The 18787-nt window shown below is 43.2% G+C and overlaps 1 protein-coding gene across 13 annotated transcripts in view; it reads right to left on the bottom strand.

The window, feature by feature from the left end:
• The window catches only part of ARHGAP26 (Rho GTPase activating protein 26), a 1021369-nt gene that overhangs the window by 691122 nt on the left and 311460 nt on the right, over positions 1-18787 (bottom strand). For all 13 annotated transcript variants that reach the window (XR_011030516.1, XR_011030517.1, XR_011030518.1 and 10 more), the window contains one exon: positions 6205-6300. Coding sequence is in view for 8 of the 13 variants with exons in the window: in XM_068277500.1 (XP_068133601.1) it covers positions 6205-6300 (96 nt within the window). In the remaining 5 variants the exon portion in view is untranslated. Of the gene's footprint in view, positions 1-6204; positions 6301-18787 lie in introns of those variants that run through there.

Raw genomic sequence — 18787 nt, 5'->3', positions numbered from 1 at the left:
CTTATCTGTATGAGTGGCGTCCTCCTTGGTCTGCATCCGTGGAACCCAGTAGTGTCTAGTGTCCGTTTGAATTGTCTGCCTTGAGACATTGCCACCAGCATAGCCCAGATTCACCAGGATGGCCTTGGTGGTGATCCTTGGATTCTTTTTCACCTGTCTCACTATCCTCCTGGCCAGCACAGGGGTCACTTGACTTCCGACCATGTCCTCTGAGATTTTCCCCAGTGCAGAACATCTTGTATTTTTTAATACTCTAGACATGGGAACTTTAAAACATTTAGAAATGGCCTTGTAGCCCTTTCCAGACTTGTGAGCAGCCACCGTGCGCTGCTGCGGGTCCTAATTGAGCTCCTTTGTCTTAGCCATGACCGTGCACAAACCAACTGCAGAGAGCTGCTGATTCTCACCTGCTGAGTTGATTAAAACAGCTGTTCCCAATTAATCAGGCTAATTCAGATGCTTTAGAACAGTTTGGAATGGTATAGAATTTGGAATGGTATAGAACTTTGGATCTTCCCACATACAGTTTGTGAAGGGTATGAATAATTTTGGACTGGACACTTTTTGGTCAAATGTAAATAAAAGCTGAGAAAAAAATGTTTTCCCACAAGAATGCCTCTTGTACATAGTCTTATTATCTTTTAGGAGACACCTATGTCATTTCCCATCAAAAACATAACTTGTTGAATAAAAGTAAAGAAGTCAAAATTTGCCAGGGGTATGAAGAATTATGGGCAGCACCGAATTGGAAAACTCTCTCAAAAGTAGAAAAGGTCAGTGAGATGTAAAGGTTTATGCTTATTCTATGAAAATATTGAGCAGCTTAAAAAAAATAATAATAAATAAAATAAAGTCAGTGGGATGTGATTAGCCCATTTTTAAGCTACATATACATTTGCATAAATTAAACATTTGGATTAATTTAGATCTCATTCACCACAGTCATAAACATTAAAGTGGCACAATTGTTCAATCAAGACAGCATGGTGCATGGCTAGCTTTATGCAGAGATTACTTGTGCAAGTGCCTAAATGAAGGGGAGCACCGTTTCCAAAAGGTCTAGGCCAGGCATGTGCAAATTCGGCCCTCCAGCTGTTACGAAACTACAAGTCCCACAATGCATTTGCCTTTATGAGTCATGACTATGGCTGTCAGACTCAATGCAATGCATTGTGGGACGTGTAGTTCCTTAACAGCTGGAGGGCCAAGTTTGCCCATGCCTGGTCTAGGCCAAGATGGAAAAAAACAGCAGCATGGACAACAGATGGTACTGTGGAGGAAATAATTATTTGACCCCCTCACTGATTTTGTAAGTTTGTCCAATGACAAAGAAATGAAAAGTCTCAGAACAGTATCATTTCAATGGTAGGTTTATTTTAACAGTGGCAGATAGCACATCAAAAGGAAAATCGAAAAAATAACCTTAAATAAAAGATAGCAACTGATTTGCATTTCATTGAGTGAAATACGTTTTTGAACCCCTACCAACCATTGTTGTTGTTCGAAAATGGAAGGAGCACAAAATGACCATCAATCGACCTCGCTCTGGGGCTCCACACAAGATCACACCTCGTGGGGTGTCAATGGTTCTGAGAAAGAATAAACATACATATATCCAGGCACATCGCCTCCAGTTAGGACATTAAATAAATTATTAGGGAAAGGGAGGTGCTGAAGGGGGTGTGGCTAGAAACAGCAAAAATCAATTAACCCTTCGCACACTCACATGCAAATGTTCAAACAAATGCATTCACAGATTTACTCATCCAGGCACAACTGTTATCCCTACAGCTAAATTAAAAGCCAGGGTTTTAGTTCACAGAAGAATGCATTCTTATGCTTAGTCACCTATACTGCGTAGAAGTACCCAGGTAAACATAGGTGTCCTAACTCTGGCCCTGTAACATGCATAGTGCAGACATGCAAACACATTCATTGCATCAAACCTATCAATGGATTAGGAGCACACATCCTAACTTCCTCTCCTGGGAAAGACAGTGCATCTTACCAATCGCACAAGGGAGCTAATGTTATGTGTCCATGTGCACCATGCGCATACACCAGCATAAGCTGTCTGCATGCTGACAAACATACAGGGGAAGGGGGGAGTGCACCGAATTGGACCCTCGCCACAGGGGTCAATGATAAGAATAAACATACATATATCCAGGCACATCGCCTCTAGTTAGGACATTAAATAAATTATTAGGGAAAGGGAGGTGCTGAAGGGGGTGTGGCTAGAAACAGCAAAAATCAATTAACCCTTCGCACACTCACATGCAAATGTTCAAACAAATGCATTCACAGATTTACTCATCCAGGCACAACTGTTATCCCTACAGCTAAATTAAAAGCCAGGGTTTTAGTTCACAGAAGAATGCATTCTTATGCTTAGTCACCTATACTGCGTAGAAGTACCCAGGTAAACATAGGTGTCCTAACTCTGGCCCTGTAACATAACATTAGCTCCCTTGTGCGATTGGTAAGATGCACTGTCTTTCCCAGGAGAGGAAGTTAGGATGTGTGCTCCTAATCCATTGATAGGTTTGATGCAATGAATGTGTTTGCATGTCTGCACTATGCATGTTACAGGGCCAGAGTTAGGACACCTATGTTTACCTGGGTACTTCTACGCAGTATAGGTGACTAAGCATAAGAATGCATTCTTCTGTGAACTAAAACCCTGGCTTTTAATTTAGCTGTAGGGATAACAGTTGTGCCTGGATGAGTAAATCTGTGAATGCATTTGTTTGAACATTTGCATGTGAGTGTGCGAAGGGTTAATTGATTTTTGCTGTTTCTAGCCACACCCCCTTCAGCACCTCCCTTTCCCTAATAATTTATTTAATGTCCTAACTAGAGGCGATGTGCCTGGATATATGTATGTTTATTCTTATCATTGACCCCTGTGGCGAGGGTCCAATTCGGTGCACTCCCCCCTTCCCCTGTATGTTTGTCAGCATGCAGACAGCTTATGCTGGTGTATGCGCATGGTGCACATGGACACATAACATTAGCTCCCTTGTGCGATTGGTAAGATGCACTGTCTTTCCCAGGAGAGGAAGTTAGGATGTGTGCTCCTAATCCATTGATAGGTTTGATGCAATGAATGTGTTTGCATGTCTGCACTATGCATGTTACAGGGCCAGAGTTAGGACACCTATGTTTACCTGGGTACTTCTACGCAGTATAGGTGACTAAGCATAAGAATGCATTCTTCTGTGAACTAAAACCCTGGCTTTTAATTTAGCTGTAGGGATAACAGTTGTGCCTGGATGAGTAAATCTGTGAATGCATTTGTTTGAACATTTGCATGTGAGTGTGCGAAGGGTTAATTGATTTTTGCTGGTTCTGAGAAAGGTGAAAAAGCATCCTAGAACTACATGGGAGGAGTTAGTGAATGACCTCAAATTAGCAGGGACCACAGTCACCAAGAAAACCAGTGGAAACACATTACACCGCAATGGATTAAAATCCTGCAGGGCTCGCAAGGTCCCCCTGCTCAAGAAGGCACACGTGCAGGCCCGTCTGAAGTTTGCCAATGAACACCTGAATGATTCTGTGAGTGACTAGGAGAAGGTGCTGTGGTCTGATGAGACCAAAATAGAGCTCTTTTGGCATTAACTCAACTCGCTGTGTTTGGAGGAAGAAAAATGCTGCCTATGACCCCCAAAACACCGTCCCCACCGTCAAGCATGGGGGTGGAAACATTTTGCTTTGGGGGTGTTTTTCTGCTAAGGGCACAGGACAACTTAATCGCATTAACGGGAAAATGGACGGAGCCATGTATCGTGAAATCCTGAACGACAACCTCCTTCCCTCTGCCAGGAAACGGAAAATGGGTCGTGGATGGGTGTTCCAGCACGACAATGACCCAAAACATGCAGCAAAGGCAACAAAGGAGTGGCTCAAGAAGAAGCACATTAAGGTCATGGAGTGGCCTAGTCAGTATCCGGACCTTAATCCAATAGAAAACCCATGGAGGGAGCTCAAGCTCAGAGTTGCACAGAGACAGCCTCGAAACATTAGAGATTTAGAGATGATCTGCAAAGAGGAGTGGACCAACATTCCTCCTAAAATGTGTGCAAACTTGGTCATCAATTACAAGAAACGTTTGACCTCTGTGCTTGCAAACAAGGGTTTTTCCACTAAGTATTAAGTCTTTTATTGTTAGAGGGTTCAAAAACTTATTTCACTCAATGAAATGCAAATCAGTTTCTATCTTTTATTTAAGGTTATTTTTTCGATTTTCCTTTTGATGTGCTATCTGCCACTGTTAAAATAAACCTACCATTGAAATGATACTGTTCTGAGACTTTTCATTTCTTTGTCATTGGACAAACTTACAAAATCAGTGAGGGGTCAAATAATTATTTCCTCCACTGTATATGATGTTGAAGGCCTCCATATCCTTCTCACCTCGGGTTTCCTTTAAAGCCATAGATCCTGAACAAGCATGCAGCAGATCAGGTTCTCGGACTCAGCTGGCTCAGGTTTTTTTTTTTGGATTAGTCATATGCTTGTACCAGGGTTTTGACTCAGACACTATTTATGCCAGAAGATCAACAGGGCCAGGAAACCAGAATTGCTTACAAAAAAAATAAATATGGCAGCCTCCATATTTCTCTGACCTCGGGTTTCCCTTAAAGGACAACTGTAGCGAGAGGTATATAGAGGCTGCCATATTTGTTCCCCCTTAAGCAATACCAGTTGCCTGGCAGCCCTGCTGATCTATTAGGAAGCAGTAGTGTCTGAATAACACCAGAAACAAGCATGCAGCTAATCTTGTCAGTTCCGACATTAATGTTGGAAACACCTGATCTGCTGCATGCTCATTCAGGGTCTATGGCTAAAAGTATTAGAGACAGAGGATCCGCAGGACAGCCAGGCAACTGGTATTGCACAAAAGGAAAAAAAAACATGGCAGCCTCCCTACAATTGTCCTTTAAACTGAAGCTACTTTAGTACATGACTCAGGCTAGTGCTGGTCAACTAGTAAACAAGGGATAAGTTGGGAAACCGCACATACATTATAAGACTGATGTAAAAAATGATTGTTACTACATGGGTAGTGTGTCAGCTAACTAAGGCTTGGCTTTCTCAGCAGCAGCAATAAAGTGGCACCAATACCAAGCAGAAAACAATTCATGATCATTGATAACCCATCTTGCTGTATTCACGGACTTAAAGTGGATCCGAGAAACGTTTACTCATTGCATAATTGTGCCCCTTACATATAGTTTATAGGGCATTCCCCAAGCCAAATACTTTTTTTTGTTAAATACTGTAATCCCCTATAAACTAAATAAGCCTCACCCACAGCTCCTAAAGCACCTAGGCATTCTGAATCTCATGTATCAAGTGCTCATAGGAGCCCAGTCTGGGGAGGAGTTTTTCCTAAAGAGGAGGAGGTGTTACCGGACAGAGATTTCATAGGCAAGGGGGTGGAGGGGGAGGAGAGAAAGGAGTGGAGTATTCAAAGGATAAGGGGAGGAGACGCAGAGCAGCTTGCCTGTGTGTAATGATGGCAAGCAGAATATGGCTGCTCTCATTGTATCGCAGGAAGAAATAATCATATACTGTTAAAGCTGTTTGCAGCTAGATTTGCTGTGTAAACTGTCTAAACTTTAGATAAGATATATAGACAAGTTACTTGTTATAGTTAGTTTATCATCTCTGATCCGCTTTAAAGGAGTTATCCGGGCTTTCAAAAGAAAATAAAGGCTACTTACCGGGAGCTTCCTCCAGCCCCAAGCTCCCAGGACCTCCCTCGCCGCACCTCTGCGCACAGCTGTTCGCCGGAGCTCCGTCCCGGTCCCCGGCGATGACGTCAGAGCGACCCCTAGGTCGCTCTGTACTGCGCCTGCACAAGCGGCGCTGTCAATCACTGCCACGTGGGCCGGAGCGGACTGCGCAGGCGCAGTAGTTCTGCACCTGCGCAGTCCGCTCCGGCCCATGTGGCGGTGATTGACAGCGCCGCTCGCGCAGGCGCAGTACAGAGCGACCTGGAGGTCGCTCTGACATCATCGCCGAGGACCGGGACGGAGCTCCGGCGAATGGCTGCGCGCAGAGGTGCAGCGAGGGAGGTCCTGGGAGCTTGGGGCTGGAGGAAGCTCCCAGTAAGTAGCCTTTATTTTCTTTTGAAAGCCCGGATAACTCCTTTAAACCGGGAACCCCATACCACAGAGTACAGCTTTCACTTACCAATGCAGATTTCATCATCAGTTTCTGCATCACCGATGCACCGGAATTTGAATTCATTCAGTGAACCAGCAAATTTCCTCTTTGCGGATGACAGAGCTGAAGGGGAAGAAAAACAACAATTCAGACACGTGCAGGGGGGATATGATGAACTTGTATACAGGGCTGTCTTGCAAGCATTGCTTAAACTCACAGTGTGTTTAATGTGTTTGTAAAGGATATAGGCTGATAAGATCTAAATTTCAGAACACTGTTTCCTAAAAAGCTTTTAAGCTGCAAATTTACCCTTTAACCAGGACACACTGAAAAAATAAGCTATGGCTCTTATAGAGAAAAAAAATAAAAATCAGAAAACGGCAGTGCACATTACATAGCGAGGCTTTCCTTGGGCAGGAGACATGACAAATAACATTTATATCGCGATTTTCTCCTGGCGGACTCAATGCGCCAAGAAGGATGTTTAAAACGAATGTATGTATGAAATGAACATTAAAACTTGTCAGGCATACTGTCTAGCAGCTCTGGGATTAACTACTTAAAGGGAACCTGAAGTGAGTAAAATATGTAAAATAACCACATGATGTAGCTGCAAATGAATATTACATACACTCCTCGCTGTCAGTTCCTCTCAGAAGCTCACCATTTTCTTCTTCCAGTGATCCCTTCCAATTCTGACAATATTTTGTCAGAACTGAAATTTACCACTTGCTGTCAGTTATGTATCAGCAGCTGTCCGTTACAACTGAATGTGCAAGGTAATGCCCATGTTTCCCTATTGCTCAAGTGGGCAATATTACAGTTTAACAGTGTGCTGACCAGGAAGCTGTTATGGGGTAATGGCCATTTTCAAAATAGAGGACAGAGAATTTAATTGATCACAGTGGACAAGCAGGACACAGGAAAGGAGAGAGAGATTGATGAGTAGACTACACGGGAGGCAAGTATGACGTGTGTATGTTTATTGTGACTTTAAATTTTCAGTTCAGGTTCTCTTTAAGGACCACGGTGATTGAAATTACGCCCTGTTTTGGTGGTTACCTGGCTGGCAGGGCGTAGATTTCAATCACTGGCACAGCGCGCATCCGCCGTTTTCGTCTTTCCCGCCGCTGAATCTCTGCCATGTCCCGTCGCAGCTCGCTTGCCTGTTTCTGATGGCAGAGCCCTGTGAGCCGGTCAGGAGCCGATTTTGCTGGCTCCTGGGCATGTCTATCAATGTAAGCAACTCCCATAGGCTTACATTGAAAGATACGGTCAGAAGCCAATGAAAGCAGCTCCTGACCGGGTCACATGACTTGCGGCGGGTTTATGCAGCGATTCGTTGGGATTCCAACGTTCTTGAACCAGTGGTCTCTGGTCCTTAAAGAGACTCCGTAACAAAAATTACATCCTGTTTTTTATCATCCTACAAGTTCCAAAAGCTATTCTAATGTGCTCTGGCTTACTGCAGCACGTTCTACTTTCACCATCTCTGTAATAAATCAACTTATCTCTCTCTTGTCAGACTTGTCAGCCTGTGTCTGGAAGGCTGCCAAGTTCTTCAGTGTTGTGGTTCTGTGATGCATCTGCCCCCTCCAGGTCCCTCTCTGCACACTGCCTGTGTATTATTTAGATTAGGGCAGCCTCTCTCTTATCTTTTACAAGCTGGATAAATCCTCCTCTGAGCTGACTGGGTTTTCACATACTGAGGAATTACATACAGGCAGAGCTGTCTGCACTCTGCAGGAAGAAACAGCCTGACACTTCAGTGGAAGATAGCTGCAGGGGGAAAGAAACTATCTCTTGAGATTCAAAAGTAGGGGTGTATACAGCCTGCTTGTGTATGAATGTATTTTCTATGTGTGGACATACTGTACATCAACCTACTTCCTGTTTTGGTGGCCATTTTGTTTGTTTATAAACAAACTTTTAAAAACTGTTTTTAACCACTTTTAATGCGGCGAGGAGCGGCAAAATTGTGGCAGAGGGTAATAGGAGATGTCCCCTAACGCACTGGTATGTTTACTTTTGTGCGATTTTAACAATACAGATTCTCTTTAAAGAGACTCTGACGTGAGAATAAATCTCGCTTCAGAGCTTATATTCAGCAGGGGCATGTGTGCCCCTGCTAAAACGCCGCTATCCCGCGGCTGAACGGGGGTCCCTTACCCCCCAAATCCCCCCTTGCAAAATCTAAGACAGAGGGGCGGGCGAGAGGCGGAGATACGCGCTGACAGACGCGTGTGAGGCAGGGCTGTGGCCATTAGCCCTGCCTCACCAGGAAGAGATCTCCGCAAAGAACGGAGGGGATTTGGGAGGTAAGGGACCCCCGTTCAGCTGCAGGATAGCGGCGTTTTAGCAGGGGCACACATGCCCCTGCTGAATATAAGAGCTGAAGCGAGTTTTATTCTCGCTTCAGACTCTCTTTAAAGGGGCAGAGACCGCAGGTAAGTGGTTAAAAAGCTCTATATGCAGTGCCCACCTACTGATCTGAAAGGTTAGTACACAACTGTACAAACCCCAGGTGACCTAAAACCCATGTGACCTCAGTCGCATACAAGCTAAAGAGGTAAGTTTTTTTTTTGTGTGCAGTCATTTCAGTGGGCTTCAATGATATTACGATAACAGCTGTGTACATTATCAGAAGTTACTATAGATTAGGTAATCAAATGACATCTGATTGAAGTTGATGGTTTATCTTGGATACCACCAAGTTTCACTCTAGATCCATTACATGGCAGCAGTCTTCTGACAGAATAGCAATAGGACCACTGCTGCCATTTGCTTTTACTGATAGATGCAGCACACTAATATGAAAACATCAATAGTGCATCACTTCTTTATAAGATTGGTGGAGGAAGCAAGTCGACCAGCCGTACCACATTAATGTGTAATTGGGATGTCACCCACAATTGATTACATGTCGATCAGAAAGTTCTTAAAGTGTAACATTTGGGCATAAAATCAAAAATCTAATTCTTTATTTGTATCTGGTAAACAAGTAATAAGGATGCTAACCAGGCAATCCAAAAGTTAAAATCTCTTACTTTTCTTGTTGATAAATGATCATTCCCCAGTGTACCTGACTCTTATTTGGTACACACAAAATTTGGTACGCAAAAAGTTGCAGGGCGTGCTGGGTTGTCCTTTTCTGCTTCCCTACTTCCCCCTCAGACTTAACTAATGATTGGCTGAAGCCTCTTTCCCTCCCACACCTCTGTTCCTCTCCCATTGGCTAATATTTCTCATGCTGAGACAATGCACTTTCTATAGTGAAGGGCAGGCAAATCTGGCAGAGGACAGTAAGGGAGGAAATGACATCAGGATTGGCTTCAAAATAGTCCCAGCTAAAATGGGAAATGCTAAGAAGGATTTTCTCTAATTGTAGAAAAATCACTACAATTAAAATGTGGGCAGTGCAATTCATATGTTATGCAAGTAGAGCAAGTATTTATCTACTTATATATGTGTTTTTTTCTGAGATAGTATGGCTGACAGCTCCTCTTTAAGCCTGGTGCACGACATGCAATTTTTACTTCAGATCCCATTTGAGCAAGTAACCCAGATATAGAAGAAAGCTAGCGTATACATGTGTGCAATTTTCTCAAATTCCAATCAGCTTTCAGATCATTTTTCCAAATAGATATTGATCAAAAATGAATCAAAGAACTTAAACACAGAACGATAGCCAGTATTTTGATCAATATTTTCTAGCATCGGCTTCCAATCAAGAAAGATTAATTTTGAGCTTAAAGTAGACACAAATTAAAATTACAAGATTTCAGAAATAAAATCTATTTTCAAAATTATAATAATAAATAGCAGCCTTTTTTCAGCTGCATGATGACAAATATAAAATATTTTACATTTATTGGAGGAACCCCTCCCTTCCTTTCATATTGCCGGGATAGAATCCGGCAGACTGGTGGAGGAGACAAAAAACAAAACACAGGCGGCTACTGAGGTCACAGGGGAGGTGATCTCAGCTTGTGTTAGATTTCACATAGACGACGCCCTTGTGAGGGAGGGAAGCTGATGACAAATATACCCATGATCTAAAACCTCCTATTAAGCTCAGAAGTAATGGCTGCCACTTGTATAAGCCTAGTTATGAGAAGGAAAGGGTGAAAAGCATGCACTGAAATGCTCATAGGCTTGAAGGAGTGTTTATTTATCTTTGTATGTGTCAGAGTGGTGCACCTAAATATTTTGAATTCATAAAATGTTTGGTTTGGGTCCGCTTTAAGATCGGTTGCCGGCATTCTGTAGGCAGTCTCGTGATTAGACATAGGATCTGAAGTGAACATTGTATGGCGAGAACCAATTTTTGCTCTGGTCTGCAGAATACAAATAATTCTATCATATGCTTGTCGAAGGGAAGGTAGGGGTGTGTGTGTGTGTGTGTGTGTGTGTGCGTGTGCGTGTGCGTGTGTGCGTGTGCGTGTGTGTGTGTGCGTGCGTGCCTATTTTTGCCTCATTTTACACTGCATATGAGTGAGAAGCTTGATGCATGCAGCATTTTTTTGTATTTTTATTCTAGCAATGTTAAGTCAAGTGGCACGTTCTCATTATTCCTATGATAAAATATTGGCAGAGTGAAAGTAATAATAAATTGCTCCCTGCCAGGTTTTAAACCGTATCAACTCGCTTTTTAGCATCAAAGAGAACCTGGTGAGATTAGAAGTTATGCATTGTTTAAAAGACATGATAGAAGCCTGAATGGTTAGGTAATGATTCTTGTAGTGAAGTCCAAAACAAACATCAGAAAAATATTTGAAACTAATCCTCTAATGGTTAGTTGTACGCAGCTCGGGGATACAATTTCTCTGTTGGCTGCAAGGCAAAAATCAGTCGTAGATCACTCTGGGAAAGGCAAAAGCTTTCTCTTTTTAAATTCATGCTGATATTGATGAGGGGAAATCTGTGGTTTCAACTCAATTTCTTTTAAGTATCTGAAATCTGCCAGGCTGTATTGAGGATCACTACTAACATTTGCCATTAGCTTAGGTTTTAGGTGCCCACAGGCTATATAAAAGCAAAACCGCGTAAAACTAGAGTATTTCACCTGAGCAGAGAAGGAAGGATCTACACCAGTGTGACAAGGCACTTCTGAGCGTTTGGTCTGCAAAAGATTTCAGTCACAAGTCGCCATGTAAAAAACGTCTGTGACTTGGCTAAGACAGGAAGAGGATAGCAGCAGATTCCAGCCGCATGTGATTTAAGTGAAGAGGAACAGGTTTCTCAATGCTTTATGTTCTCTTCTGCTCAATTCTATACAATGCAAGGATTAAAGGCAAAAATATCAACTTGCCCATTGTTTTTGCTCATACAAAACAGTCATTCCACAGTATTCTTAACTCCCTCAGGGCCGCGTGACTCTGGTGACTTACAGGGCACCTGAACCAACATGAAGAGAGATGTGTATGTACAGTTATTCCTGATTAAACTAAGCTCCATTTACAAGTTGTTTTTAGGAGTAGACAGTTAGATAAAATGGCCTATTTAACCAATTAATTTTCAGTTCAGGTTTGCTGTAACCACTTCATTCCACGGGCTAAAGGGAACAAATGCACTCACACACTTTTAGGCTGCTTTCACATCAGGACGTTACAGGCGCACGTTAGAGCAGCCCCTAACGCAGCACAACTCACAATAATGAAAAATCAATGGGCTGTTCACAGTGCACACGTTGCGTTGGAGTATAACGCTGCACGTTAAATGAAAGTGCAGCATGCTGTGCTTTATACTCGTATTTAGCTGCGTTACAATGTTTGCACATACTCAGTAATATTTTCGTTTTTTTAAAATGTGACGCGTGCGCCGTTTTCGTTCTATCAGTATGCGTCAAAAAGTACGCATCAAAAATGATGTCCAACCAAAACTAACATGTGTTGCGTTAGGGGCACGTTATGCGACCTTAACGTCGCATCAAACGCAACGCCTTAGTGTGAAAGAGCCCTAATAGAACAAGAGTTTTATAAACATTCTATTTGCTCTAAAACTGTCCGAACAGGGCACTAATAAACGTCCATTTTGTAGGAAGTGATTAAGAGCCTTTTTTTAATTAGCCCTCGGGTCACTGTGATTGGCTCACAGCGATCACAGGTCCAGGAGCTGCAAAGAACGCCACGGCCATTAGATCTCAATTTAGATACAAGGTTTTACTCTGATTCCGCAAACGTATGAGGTTTTATATAAGTCAAGTGATGTCATTCTTTCTATCTGAGACTAGTAAAAATGCAAACACATGAAAAACACAAAAACAAAAACGCAGAAAGGCATATGCCTTAAAACCCATTCCTTTCTCATGGACAAATCTGATCCCAGCCAAAGGTCTTGTTCACACTAAAGGTGGCCACACGATACAATAAAATTATCAGATTTTACAGCAATTCAATAAAAACGATCAGATCACCAGAAAAAAATCGAAAGCTTTTTTTTCATTCGACTGAAAAATCAGATCGGATTTTCCGTTTTCTTCGATTTTTATCGATCCGGAATGCCAGATATTTTTCTTCAATCTTTCTACAGATTGTATGGTGTGTGTTAGATTGTCAATTTATTAATATACACACCTTAGCAATTTTGTCAGAGTTTCCAATCATTTTTATCATAATTGGGGAAAAATTGCACATACGAGTGTGGTACATTGGTCAGATTTTTTAAATGTTACAATCAGTCAGAAAAACTGATTACAATTCTTAAATGTAACAGATATTTAAAACATTGTATGGTGTGTGGCCACCTGAAGAGTGATGTCGCTCTTTAAGCACTGGCGATTTAAAAAAAATCGCCTTAAGAGCGCTCTTGCAATGGTCGCTTATGTGAGTGTTCTCACATAAGCGATCTGCTTTCTATTGAATCACAAACGTGACTCCTGCACCATTTTCTGAATGTTTGTGTTCAATAGAAAGTATAGGGAAATCGCAAAGCGCTTGAAAAAGCACTTTGAATTGCAATTACCCGAGCGCTTTAATGAATAACTACACTGTATTTATTAATTTCCGGGTCAAAGAGTTTACTCTCTGCAATTCAGTCAGGAAGTGGAGCAGCCGGGCACATCCAGATAAAAAATGCCTTTATTCGAACAATATTAAAATCAATTCCACAGCAGGCAATGGCAGCAATCCACCAGGAGAGAAAGGGTAGACATGCAAAGTTGTCACCCGGCTGCTCTACTCTCTGCAATACAGTTCTGGTGAATGCTTTTTTAGCCTAGAGCACTCCAGAAAAGCCCCGTTTACTGGTCTTGTGCACCTTTCTCTCTACCTTGTTGTTCACTTCCTGACTGACGTCCTCAGGTAGTGAAAAAATTCATCGCTGAGCAAAAGCAGGGAAAAGCACTCACTAAATCCCCAGCACTTGCGATAGCGCTGGCGATTTGTAATGTGAACAAGGCCTAAAAAAAAAAAATCTGTAGTGGATCAGTTTAAATTAAACGGTTGGTAGGCTACCCTCCGTGCCACCTCAGCAGCACTGTACACTGTCATTAATGGAGATCCTGGACATATCTAAATTGGATATCATTTTTTAATCCAAACCAGACTACTGGCCTGCCCTCTATCACATGACTATTACTTGGCCCATGAATTGTTGCAGAGGACAGTCTACAGTGTGGCTGGGTGGTAGAAGAGGGTTGAGGCAAGTCTACCATAATGTCAAAGGAAAACGTAGAAACTGGTAAAGCTCAAAAGATTCCTAGTAATAATTAGTGGGAAAAACACAGATTTAAAAGTATTTGTTCATAAAATATTGTAATTTTCCCAAAAAGGGGGGGGGGGCCCTTCACCTGCCCAGAGATGCTCACAGAAAGATAGCTGCCTGCTCACACTCACACAGCCTGGAGCATTCTCCATTTAGTCACATGGGCATGATGCGGGATGGCAATTCCTCTGCAGGGCGGCATAGCTTATGGCTTCAAACTAGTTAGGAGGGGGGAGGGAAGGGTGTGAGGATATGAGTAGCTGTGAAATCAAGTAAACCACTTTCCTATCTACCTTGCAAAATTTGACATTTTCAATGACTGATGTTTTTACATGTACATATATAATTCATATAAAAACAATGTTCTATGAAATGCTTGTACGCAATGCTTAAACTTGGGCTTTAAAGCCTTCCCTGTCTAATTTAGTATCGGTAAACTTGGCAGCATTCCAGACAAATTTGCTCCTCATGACAGAATATAAGACAGGGTGTAGAGAAAATACAATACATATTTGACAGGAGATCAAAGTCTTGGCTAATTATTTTGTATCTTTCTAATCCTCTAGAGATTAGTGAGACCAGACACGTCACACTCATTCTGCAGCTCAAGGATCTATAACTGTACTCGGCATAAGGAAATGAACACTTATGTCATTGCATTTTGTTTATTATTTAAAAAGAGAAAGCGGATGACAGGAGGAAGAAAGATGGGAGATGACCGAGACATGGCCTAAAAGAGACAAATAGCATGAGTGTATTCAAAGGAAGGCAACCGCTTTCCCAAATGCACAGCAGAAGATAACATTTATATAGAGCATATTAACTTTTTTCATATGCTTAAAGAGAACCTGTACTGAGTAAAAATATTTAACTTAAATGAACATTACAGACAGGGCCGGATTTAGAGCTGTGGAGCCTATAGGCACAGAAAATCTGGTGCCCTAAACTCTGCCCCTCAGCACAGGCCACACCCCAAGTCACACCCCCTTGTTACAAAATAAAACTTCGCAAGGCATTGAAATAGCGGCAGAGTGGAAATTTGGGAAACCACGGTGCCCGATTAAAAGCAGCCTAGCCAGTACACGATATTTATTGAGTGATCAAATTACTCCTCAATGCCGCTATTTCAATGGGCCTAGGCAGCACCCGAAAATTTACGTTTTTATTTTCTATTTCTGTGGCCATTGATGGCGGGGGTGCGGTTAAGGTTAGGTGTCAGGTACGGTGTTTGTGTGGGGGGGACTGGGCAGTTAGGCATCAGGTAGGGTGTTTGTGCAAGGAGGGAGGGGATTAGGGTATGGTGTTTGTGTGGAATGGGTGGTTAGAGTTAGGTGTCAGTAAGGTGTCTGTGCAGTGTGGGATGGTTAGGCGTCAGGGGGGAGGATTCTGTGTAAGAGTAAAGGGAGGTTGAGCTATAGTAAAATATCGGTATTTAATACCGATATTTTATGACCCTTCTTTACACTTTAATAGTAAAATATTGGTAAATTTACCAATATTCCACTATCAGCTTGCCAGGGCATCCACATTTTTAGGTGCCCTTTGATTACATACACCACTCACACATACACACACAAAACGATCACACAAACTCATTAACACACAGAGATCACACAAACTCACTAACACACAGATCACACAAACTCACTAACACACAGAGATCACACAAACTCACTAACACACAGAGATCACACAAACTCACTAACACACAGAGATCACACAAACTCACTAACACACAGAGATCACACAAACTCACTAACACACAGAGATCACACACACACGCACAGAGAGATCACACACACTCGCTAACATACAGAGATCACACACACTCGCTAACACACAGAGATCACACACACTCGCTAACGCACAGAGATCACACACACTCGCTAACGCACAGAGATCACACACACTCGCTAACGCACAGAGATCACACACACACTCGCTAACGCACAGAGATCACACACACACTCGCTAACGCACAGAGATCACACACACTCGCTAACGCACAGAGATCACACACACTCACTAACGCACAGAGATCACACACACTCACTAACGCACAGAGATCACACACACTCACTAACGCACAGAGATCACACACACTCACTAACGCACAGAAATCACACACACTCACTAACGCACAGAAATCACACACACTCACTAACGCACAGAAATCACACACACTCACTAACGCACAGAAATCACACACTCACTAACGCACAGAAATCACACACACTCACTAACGCACAGAAATCACACACACTCACTAACGCACAGAAATCACACACACTCACTAACGCACAGAAATCACACACACACAAACACACTAACGCACAGAGATCACACACACACAAAGATCACACATGCTCACTAACGCACAGAGATCACACATGCTCACTAATGCACAGAGATCACACAATAGCACACACAGATCACACACACTCACACAGAGAGAACACACACTCACACACACACTTACACACACTCACACACACACACACACACTTACACACACACACACTTACACACACACACACTTACACACACTTACACACACACACACACACACACACTTACACACACACACACACTTACACACACACACACTTACACACACTTACACACACTTACACACACACACACACTAAAATGTACAGACACACACACAGATCACACACACTGAAAACATACTCCCCCCACCCATTTCTTATGCGCACGCACACATAAAACAAAACCCTCACTCCTCCATTCAATAAGCTAGCTAACAGGAAGGGAAAGTACCGTCCAAAAGTCAGCCAGGTGCCTCTCTTTATCAGGCTGGAGCCGAGCAGCAGGAATCCATCTGGGGAGAGGACAGCAGCAGCTATGCTTTACACTACACTGCAAATGTATGTGTGCCCCCAGCATGAACCCTTCTCCCTCGTGTTGTGTCACAGATCATAGGGGAGAGATTAGATACAGCATGCCCATCAAGTCCCCAATAGTACATACACAGGGGAAGGAGCTGTAGCCTATACAAGAAGCCACAAGAAGCCAGGGCCTTAACGGCTGTTTCGTCTGCCCCCCTCCCTGCCTGTCACAGTATCACTCGAGTACACATGCTGGCTGCTAAACAGGACAGGAGAGGAGGACAGGTCGGAGATTTTTGCCTACCTCCATTAGAGTTGTTGTCACTATCTCTACCCCTCGTTCAGGGCTCTGGCAGGCTAGTTTCACAGGAGGTAAGCGATGCCCGCTCAGCCCTGGCCACCCACATACTTTCTCCAGTCCCAGCAGATAGCGGCAGCAGAGGCTGACAATCGTGCTGCCCGCTCCCCCCGATTGCCTATGCACGCAGCTGCTGCTCACTAGCAAGTTGCAGCACTGCGTGCAGGCATGAGTACAGCGGAGGGTGGGAAGAGCGGGACAAGCTGTGAGTTGTTGACTAGCCGCGCTCAGCCTGGCTGTCACTGTAGTTGCGGGCGGCCGCCGGATTATGACGCAAGTGGGCGGGGCAAGTGGCGCTGACACGGGAACGCATTTTTAGGTTTTTAATTATAAAGGAGACAATTTAAACCCCGCCCTTGCCCAATCAGGCGCCTGTAGGCACGTGCCTACAGTGCCTTATGGTAAATCCGGCCCTGATTACAGAGTTACCTTGCCATCAGGGAGCTAGTCTACTTTAGGGGACCCACCGCAAATCCCCATAGACACTTTCACCTGGGCTGCAAAACGGAACAAATGTCTTCCGTTTGCTTGTTTAAACCTCCACAAGCCTTATATCCCTGGGTAGCTAAGCAGGTCCTCTAACGAATTTTGCGGTTTCGGTCAAAAAAAAAGTTGGAACTGACTGTACAGGAGCCGCCGAACGGCCGCAATTTCGGGTCCGTCAGCCATGTTTGTTCTGCTCTGCAGGTCGTTTCTTCCTCCTCATTGGAGGGATTGTTAGGTGGGGGCGTGCCAGCTTCTGTCGGCAGCTAACGAACCCTCCAATGAGGAGAAAGAAAGGACCTGCACAGCAGAATGAAGATGGCCGACGGAACCGAGATGAAGGCCGTTCGGCGGCTCCTACACAGCCCATTTCAACTTTTTTTTGACCGAAAACCTCACAGTTCGTTACAGGATATGCTTACCTATCCGTGGGTATAAGGCTTGTGGGGGTTTAAACAAGGTGAAAGCGGACATTTGTTCCGTTTCTGCAGACCAGCTGAAAGTGTCTATGGGGATTTGCGGTGGGTCCCCTAAAGTAGACTAGCTCCGCCATCAGTTCCTCTCAGAAGCTCACCATTTTCTTCTGACAATAATCCCATCCAGTTCTGACAATATTTTGTCAGATCTGAAATATATCAGTTGCTGTCAGTAAAATATCAGTTGCTGTCAGTTATAGCTGAGAGAAAAACGGATGTACCAGGTAATGTCCATGTTTCCCTATGGCTCAAGTGGGCGATGTTACAGTTTAACTGTGTGCTGACCAGAAAGCGGTTATGGGTAATGGCTATTTTCAAAATGGAGGACGGAAAATTCCCTTGATCATAGTGAACAAATAGGACGCGGGACAGGAGAAAGACACTGAGGAGTAGACTACATGGAAGGTAAGTATGACTTGTGTATGCTTATTTTGACTTTTATTTTCAGTACAGGTTTTCTTTAAGACATTACTGGGCCTCTTTGTTGAACACACTCATACATGCATACATACAGTATACATAACACATATACATTGTAATAGAATTGACTCAATAATATACTGGCTTCTGTTCTGTTGCAGGATAAACCTGCACAATTATAGGTATGTCCCCAGTGTGATGCAAAAACTATGTAATTAACATTTTCTGGAAAAAAGAAATGCTGCAGACACGGATTATTTTCCCTCACATGAAAGCGTTCTTTGCAATGGGCTTTATTTTAACATCTCTATTTGCATGAG

Source organism: Hyperolius riggenbachi, chromosome 3, assembly GCF_040937935.1.
Source record: "Hyperolius riggenbachi isolate aHypRig1 chromosome 3, aHypRig1.pri, whole genome shotgun sequence".
Classification (NCBI taxonomy): domain Eukaryota; kingdom Metazoa; phylum Chordata; class Amphibia; order Anura; family Hyperoliidae; genus Hyperolius; species Hyperolius riggenbachi.
The sequence above is the reverse complement of the archived record's forward strand: the minus strand, read 5'-3'. Positions and strand labels throughout refer to the sequence as shown.